Genomic DNA, 8,383 nt, shown 5'->3' on the forward strand with positions numbered 1-8,383 from the left:
TAGGGGATGGGAATTAAAGAGTGCACTTAACATGATGAAAAAAAATAAAATAAGATGATTTAAAAAAAGAAATAAAGAATATTCTCCAAGTCATACGGTGAAATAAATAAATACATGCAGAGAGCTCAGGCTGCTTCATAGGTTGAAACCTGCGCTTTCCAGAATCTCTCCCAGCCTTTAATCCCTGTTCTCTGTATCACCCTCAGCCTTCAGCGTTTGGCAGGGCTGACCCCCAGCTGTCACCCCCACATGGCAGGAATGCCAGGGGGCAGCGGGGTACGGGCCAGTGGGCCCTGACTGCGAGGCTGCTGGGTTTTCCAACTGTCAGTGGCACACCCCAGGAATTCTCCCCTGCCCGGAAAGGCCCACCTTCTCCCCCCCCCACCACAGACCCACCCCCCTGGGGAGCCAGAAGAGGGAAGGAAGGGCCCCCAGCCCGAGGGGGGGGAGGGGGAGGGATGGGAGGGAGCCAGGGGAGCCCGCACTGACCTCATCGAAGGTGATTTCTTCACTGTCCCAGTTCTCGATGTTGAAGAGCATGACCACTCGGCCATACTTGTCCCGACTGGAGAGGACACCGGGGTAGCCAGCCTCGATGGTGCAGCGCACCGCCTCCAGGGACAGGCTGTCGAAGAGCTCGGGGTACTGCAGCCGGAAGTTCACGTAGCCTAGTGGAGGGAGAGCAGAGGAGCCCCTCAGGGGGGAGGAGGCCACCTGAGCCTGGCACACAGCAAGATCCCGGGGACCTGGACCCCTGCCCAGCTCCTCCACATGCGTCCTGTGTGTGACCCGGCAGGACCCTCAACCTCTCTGAGCCCCTTGTCTCCACTTCAAAAAATGGGAGGGTAACATTGGCCTCTCTCACCAAATCGCAGTAACCAAGCAAGATTCTGGGTATGAACACCATTTGGGACAAAGGGACAGTTTTTCCAGGTGGGCACAGGGGTAGCTGAGATGGGGTGGGGAAAAGACCCCAAGAGAAAACCCCAACCCCAAGCAGAACACAAAGGCCCTTCCTGATTCCAGAAGGACTTCNATCCGGTACCCCATCTCCATCTCACTCTTCCCTCTGCACTATGGCCCCTCCCCCAGGTTCTCTCCTTTCCCTTGGATTGTTCTGCAAAAGTCCCCTTTGCCCTGGAGCCTTCCTGGCCACTTTCCCTGCAACCTCAACCCCTCGGTTCTTTATATTCACCTCCTTTATTTTTTCTCATTATCCCTTCTTACTGCCTAACAGTCTACGTAATTTGATTTGATTTCTCTGGTTTGTGATTTCCACCGATAGAGCATGGAGTCCATGAAAGCAGTCAGGTCTTGTCTGCTTTGTTCTCTGCCGCATCCTTTGGCCTAAAAGAGTGGTTGGCAGGAGCTCCTGAGGGGCTCAGTCGGTCAAGCATCCGACTTCGGCCCAGGTCATGATCTCACGGTATGTGAGTTCTGGCCCCCGTCGGGCTCGGTGCTGACAGCTCAGAGCCTGGAGCCGGCTTCGGATTCTGTGTCTCCCTCTCTCTCTCTCTCTGCCCTCCCTCCCCCACTTCACATTCTGTCCCTCTCTCAGAAATAAAACAGTAAAAATGTTTTAATTTGGAGCGCCTGGGTGGCTTAGTCGGTTAAGCCTCCGACTTTCGCTTAGGTCATGATCTCGCGGTTCGTGGGTTCGGGCCCGCGTCAGGCTCTGTGCTGACTGCCAGCTCGGAGCCTGGAGCCTGTTTCAGAGTCTGTGTCTCCCTCTCTCTCTGACCCTCCCCTGCTCATGCTGTCTCTCTCTCTCNACCAGCACCGGGGTCTGGACTTCCTTAGGACACTGGTCTTCAGCCAGCCAGCAGGGCCTGGGCCGCCCTGTCCTCAGGGCCCCGTGCCAGGCCTGGAACTATCTCCAGTTCCCCTCTGCCTGAGGCCTGCAGTCAGGCACCCAGCCACCTTTCCTGCTGCGCTCCGGAGCCCAAGTCCAGGCTGGGGTAGGGGTGAGGGGGACGCGCGCCTGCCTGGGCACACAGTCAGGGTGACTCAGTTCTAAGGCGTGAGGCCCAGAACTGGGAGACTTCCCGGCTTCCCGGGACCGCGGTCCCGCCACACTCGTTCTCTGCGGTCAGAGCTGAAAGCGATCCCGGGGGCGGCTCAGTTCGCTCGCCCATTTCACAGGTAAGGATAAGGAGGCTCAGGGAGAGGGACTCTCACAGGGCGGGGGAAGGGGAGGGGGAGTGGAGGGGACAGCGCCCCCGGTGCCCGGGTGAGAGTCAGCACCGGCCTCCCCCCTGCGCGGGCCTCACCTCGGAGCAGCTCGTAGGCGCGCCCCACGTTGAACTTCCGCGCGCGGATGAAGCGCATGAAGAAGGCGCTGTCCCTTCCCCGCACCCTCTCGGCCACCGCCCGGGCCAGCTCCTGCCCCGACGCCGCCTCCGCCTGCACCAGCTCCCGCAGCTCGCGAACCACCTCCTCCCGGGTCTCCTCCCTCTCATTCAGCTCGTCCTTGGCCTGGAACGAGGGGGAGGGGGGAGGGGAGGCGGCAAGTCGCGTATCATCGGTGAGCACGCACGTGGGGAAGCTGCCGCTGGGGCTCCCCTGCCCCCCAAGAGCAGCAGCTGCCCCGGCGGCACCTCTCACTGCCAATTACAGTGGCAGAAAAGCGGATCAAACTCCTCCTCCTAGGGTTGTGGGCAGGAGATCGCCAAAGGTGTAAACGTTTCTGAGGACAGCAGCCCGCACTTCTTGGAACCCTCACACAGCACACAGCACCATAAAATGGGTATTCTCAGCCCCAGGGCCGAGGTCCCTAGAGGTCAAGGTCACCCAGACAGGAAGGTGTGGAGCTGAGACTCCTACTCTGGCTGGCAGCTCCCAGGCTTCATTCTGATCTTTTCAAAAACCAAGACAGGGGCAGATGGCAGCCTGCACCCCCTTCCCTCCCCCCTCCCCCCCTCACTTTCCTTCCCCTGGCTGGGCCTGGAAAGCTCCTCAGCGCTCCTCAGGGAGCTCTCCCTTTGGCAGCATGAGTGAGGGTAACGCAAAGAAGGGGGACTCAGGTCTGGGGGAGCTCAGAGCACCTTACCCTTGAGGAGCCCAGGCTCAGCTCAGCTCCAAGACAGCTCGGTCACTCTCCGCAGAGCACAGTCTGCTCCACTCTGAGCTGGTTTGACAACCTTCTCTCATAAGGTAAGACGCAGAGAGGGAAAGCAACTCGCTCAAGGTCACACAGCAAGTTGACAATAGGTCTGATTCTAGAACTCAGGCCTCTTGCCAATCCGGGGAGGGCAGCAGTTGGATTTCTGTTTCCCAGGATCACTTGCAAACCAGTGCTCCCCATATCTGAGCCTAGGGTGATCCCTGGCCCAGGTGTCCGGTGAGCCCAGGTGCTGCCGTGACCCTACCCTCCAGGATGACGGCCCCTGGAACAGACCAGTCCATCAGGTGCAGGGTAACCTGGAGAGCTAGGGCTGGACCCTTCCTGCAGGAGTGAGGATGCCATCAACATTGTCTCCTTGTCAGCCCTCCCCTCCCCGCACCCGGGGCCACCTCACCTTCTGTAAGGTGTGGCGGGGCAGCTGGCTGCACGGGCCAAACACAGGCCCATGGTCCTTGGTGGTAAGCCGCTCCAGCTGAGCACGGAGCTCCTGCTCCTCTTCAGGGACCACACGGAATGTGCCCACCTGGGCAGAGAGAGGCCGGAAACACTCAGGGAGAGGCCCCCCCATCAGCCTGAGCAAGCCAGGTAAGTGGGCCTGCTCAGACCCTAAACTAGTACCTCCGTCCAAAGTCGCTGTAAAAGCTCCTCCCTTTGGGTGGGGTCACAGAGAAGTTGTGCGGGTGAATGGCCATTACCCCCCAGCAGACCAAACAGAGGAACAGGGAGGGACGGGGGAGGAAGGAAGGGAGATGGCGGGGAGACCCAAGGCTCGGGGTACTCACCCCTTCTGACATGCTGCTTCTGGAAGACTCAAAGTTCTCAGAAAAAGAAGGGCCCACTTCTGTCCTGGCTTCTCCAGGCAGCCTCCTCCCTAAGGCAGCAAGAGTCAAGTCTGCCCTGTTCCGGAGAGACAGAGAGACGGAGAGACAGTTCTCTTACTGTTTCAGAACAATGGCTCTCCAACTTTTGAGGGCATAAGAATCGCCTGAGAAGTCTGTTAGAAATGCAGGTGCCTGAGCCCTGCACCCAAGATTCTGACTCAGGAGGTCTGAACGGGGGCAGGCCCAGGAATCTGTATTTTATTTTATTTTAATTTTTTAGCATTTCTTTTTCGAGAGAGACAGAGCGTGAGTGGGGGAGGGGCAGAGAGAGGGAGACACAGACTGTGAAACAGGCTCCAGGCTCTGAGCTGCCACCACAGAGCCCCACGCGGGGCTCGAACCCACGAACCGCGAGATCATGACCTAAGCGAAAGTCGGACGCTCAACCGACTAAGCCACCCAGGCGCCCCGGGAGACACAGAATTCTAAGCAGGCTCCAGGCTCTGAGCTGCCACCACAGAGCCCCACGCGGGGCTCGAACCCACAGACCATGAGATCATGACCTGAGCTGAAGTCAGACGCTCAACCGCTCAACCGACTGAGCCACCCAAGTGTCCCAGGAATCTGCATTTCAAAGCAGCATCCCAGAGGGCTCTGAAGAAAATGACCCCTGGGTTACACTTTGGGAAGCTCTTCTTGGAGAAAAAATACACCCCAAAATACCTCAAACCCTAGTTCTTAAGATGAGTTGGTCCAGCCAGGGAAACACTAGCCTTGGCTTCCATTCTGAAGTTGCACTACCACTGCAGGATTAAACCATCCCTCCTCCTGTGTGTGGCCCTCTTCCTCCTGCCCAAGGGGGAATCTCAGAAACTTCCCTGCCTGGTGGACGGCCCCTTCTTCGGTGCATCCATGCTCAGCAAAATACTGGGTGCAAGTGTTCTGTGCTTTGTGATGCGTTAATTTCAAGTCCATTATCTCAGAGCCAGAGCTGGTATTCTCCCCACCTTACACGGGAGGGAACAGACTCCAGGGAGAGTAAGTGACTTGTCCACCATCACACAGCCAGAAATAGCCAGGGGTCAGGCGTCAAGCCTGAGCTGTGACTTCCTGTCAGCACAGAGAGGCAGGCTCCTGTGGAAAAAGTTGGACTTGGGTTCAAATTCTGTCTCTTCCATTTGCAAACTATGTCATTTAACCTGAGTCTTGGTTGTCCCCTGTAAAAGGGAGATGGAAGGGTTACGAAGGTCACATTAAATGACGTACACAGGGGGCGCCTGGGTGGCTCAGTCGGTTAAGCGTCCGACTTCAGCTCAGGTCATGATCTCACAGTTCGAGAGTTTGAGCCCTGCTTCCGGCTCTGTGCTGACAGCTAGGAGCCTACTTCAGATTCTGTGTCTCCCTCTCTCGCTCTTGCTCTGTCTCTCTCTGTCTCTCAAAAATAAATAAACATTTTAAAATAATAAATAATGTACACAGAAGCGATGCTTGGCCACCAGAACAAATCTCATCCATTGCCCACATGACAACCTCTTCAACCCACTGAGTATTTCTGGAGATAGCTCTCCTGTTCCCAGATTTGTTTCCTCTCCTGCCTAAATATCCCCCAGGGCCTTTGAGGAGCCGTCACCACCCTGCTCCTGTCTGATCAGGTTCCCACTGGTCAATTCTGTCACCTATTCGCTGTTGGGAAGTGGCAGAGGTAGGGCTCAAACCACTGCTTGCTTTAACATCTAGAGCTAAGACTAGAGCTAAGACATCTCCAGACAAACTCCCTAGGAGAATGGATGACCTTTAGGGTCAGAGAAACCTGGATTTGAATCAAGAGTTGTCATTTACCACCTGTATGACCTTCGGCAAGTTAGTTAACCCTTCCGAGCCTCAGTTTCCTCATCTGCAAATTGGGGATAATAACTGTACCTACCAAATAGAATTGTAATGAAGATCCTATTATTTCCGTAAGGTGTCTAGCACCGTGTTTTGCTCTAAAACGTAATTTCCCTTCCCTTTCTTAGCATCACACTGATCATTGCCCTAGTGTGCCCAGAGGCTTGGAGGACCCCAGGGAATATCTGAGGATCGCCCATTCCCTGCCTCTGCTGCTCCCCAGCCCCAGCCAGGGGAGGGAATCCACCAGCAGGAACCAAATCTAAGTCTCCTCTCTGGCAAGTAGACTTCCAAATGTGTGGGCACAGAGATAGACAGACTGCAATCCTTTGTGGCCTCACTCGGGTATTTCTGGAACAGGAATGGAGAGGCTTATCAAATTGCCCTGAGGAGCTTAGACAGGAGAGATAATGACTGGACACCCTCAGCCAGTTAAGCAGATCATTAGGACAAGATCTTAGATCCTAGAAATACAGAGTTAAAGTCTATACTGCGATTCTTTTTTAAATATGCCCAATCTAATTAATTTTGAGGTTTTAAAACCTGATTTATGAACTGTCACCCCCTGTTCCCTGCCGCCTAGGGATGCTGGATAAAATGCAGAATGCCCAATTACATGTCAATTTCAGAGGAACAATACACACTTTTGAAATATAAGTACATCCCATGCAATATTGGGGATTTGCAAGATATTTGTGGTTCCTCTGAAATTCACATTCAACAGGGCGTCTTGTGTTTTTATTTGCTAAATCTGCCATCAGGTTGATCTGGCACAGCTTGGAGAATGGCCAGTGGGTTTCAGTCTTACAGGCAGCCCGGAATGTGATCTCCCCACCCCCCCGACTCCTCACCCCAGTCCTGGGCTCCCTGGTCCAGCCAGACCCCTGCTACTGACTTACCTGTCAGGTCACCAGCTCCTCCTTAGGGCTACCTGGTGCCTGTGTCCTCCTCCTCCTCCTCCTCGGGAAGCCTGGAGGTTGCCTCCGCTGGGGGTGTGGTCTGGTCAGCCGGGGGATTAGTGTGTCACAAGGAACTTCTCAAAGCCCACAGTTTCCTGTTAAATCGGGTTTACAGGGAGGCCCGGATTGGGGCAAGTGAGGCACCAGGGGGAAGAGGGGATCAGCCTGGGCCAGGCTGCAGCCACCTCAAAGCCCTCCTTTGTGTGCTTCTGTTCCCGAGTTCCTGCTCAGCCATGTGGAAGCAGGTCAGTGGGGGGTAGGACCTGGGCCGGCCCTGTTCCCTCCACCTTGACCCCCCCCCCCTCCTTGCAGGGGCTTCTGAGAAAACACACCCCAGGGGAAGTCATGCAGGAGATGGAGAGACATTTTTTTTAAATGTTTATTTATTTACTTTGAGGTGGGGACGGGCAGAGAGAGAAGGAGATAAATCCCAAGCAGACCCCGCCCCATGTGGGGCTCGATCCCATGAACCGGGAGTTCATGACCTGAGCCGAAGTCAAGAGTCAGACGCTTAACCGACCGAGCCCCCCAGGTGCCCCTGGATGGAGGGACATTTTAAATGTGATTGTGGATGTGGCGGCAGCGGTGACAGAGCCAGGTTTGTCACTCTCCCCCAGCCCAGCAGGACCTGATGTGGTAGATGTCACCTCCACAGTGAGTGGGGTCAGTTTGGAAAGGTAACTGGTGAAGGCAGAGTGAGACGAGAGCCAGGCAGGCTGACCCGCCTTCTTGGCAGTATGGCCTAGTGATAGGAAGAAGCCTGCTTTGGAATGGGACTGCCTAACTCCAGCACCTTCTAGCTGTGGGAAGTGACTTCGGCACTCCGTGACTCAGTTTCCTCCTCTGAGAAGCAGGGCTAGGGGACAGGCTCATGGCTTTAGTGAGAATGAAAGTGCTTAGCTCTGCGCCTGGCACTTAGAAAATGTAAATGCACAGTAAATGCTGGCAGTTACTCCAAATATGCAATCAGTATGCATCTGGGGGGACAGGACCCACATTAGGCACCCCTCTGTAAAACAAGAAAGCCCTCTGCCACCCCTCAATGGGTGGCTTCCCAGTCTCTGCTTTGGTATTCCCCTGGTGGGGGGCGGGGGATGCAGGGTGTGGTGGTGATTCCTTTAGAATATTCTTTCTCTGGGATTCCAAGGGCAGGGAGCCTTTCTGTTTTTCCCACTGCAAAATTCTCCTTGTTTTAAAACTCATCCTTGGTCTGACCCCCCCTTCACCCAGTGGGCTTCTATAATGTCATCCTTGGTCCTGATTTTGCCTCCTGGGGGTACCTGGGGCAGAGGTCAAGATCTTGTGCATGGGACATTCCAGAATCCATCCCCAGAAATTTTTTTTGGTTTTCCCCAGAAACAGTTCTTGGTTTTCAACCCATTTCTACTTGGGTAGGTTTTGGATCCCTTCACCCTCCTGTGCCCTCCCCAGACACCCAGGGTATGAGAGTGTCACTGAGGGGTGGTCCCTGGGAGCAGCGCCTGACCCTCACTTGTCTCTCTAGATCTGTTCCTCTAGGGCGCCTGGGTGGCTCAGTCCGTTGAGCATCCGACTTCAGCTTCGGTCATGATATCACAGTTCATGAGTTCGAG

At 55.3% G+C, this 8,383-nt stretch overlaps 1 protein-coding gene across 2 annotated transcripts in view; it reads right to left on the reverse strand.

The window, feature by feature from the left end:
* RLBP1 (retinaldehyde binding protein 1) overlaps positions 1-6,873 on the reverse strand; it is an 11,883-nt gene extending 5,010 nt beyond the window's left edge. For both annotated transcript variants that reach the window (XM_077774344.1, XM_077774345.1), the window contains exons 1-5: positions 6,732-6,873; positions 3,907-4,021; positions 3,519-3,647; positions 2,271-2,475; positions 490-668 (exon numbers count right to left, since the gene is read on the reverse strand). In XM_077774344.1, coding sequence (XP_077630470.1) covers positions 490-668; positions 2,271-2,475; positions 3,519-3,647; positions 3,907-3,918 — 525 coding nt within the window. In that variant the 5' untranslated portion in view covers positions 3,919-4,021; positions 6,732-6,873. The remainder of the gene's footprint in view (positions 1-489; positions 669-2,270; positions 2,476-3,518; positions 3,648-3,906; positions 4,022-6,731) is intronic.
* Positions 6,874-8,383: the final 1,510 nt, after the last annotated feature.

Source organism: Crocuta crocuta, unplaced genomic scaffold (assembly GCF_008692635.1).
Source record: "Crocuta crocuta isolate KB4526 unplaced genomic scaffold, BGI_CrCroc_1.0 scaffold7, whole genome shotgun sequence".
NCBI lineage: Eukaryota > Metazoa > Chordata > Mammalia > Carnivora > Hyaenidae > Crocuta > Crocuta crocuta.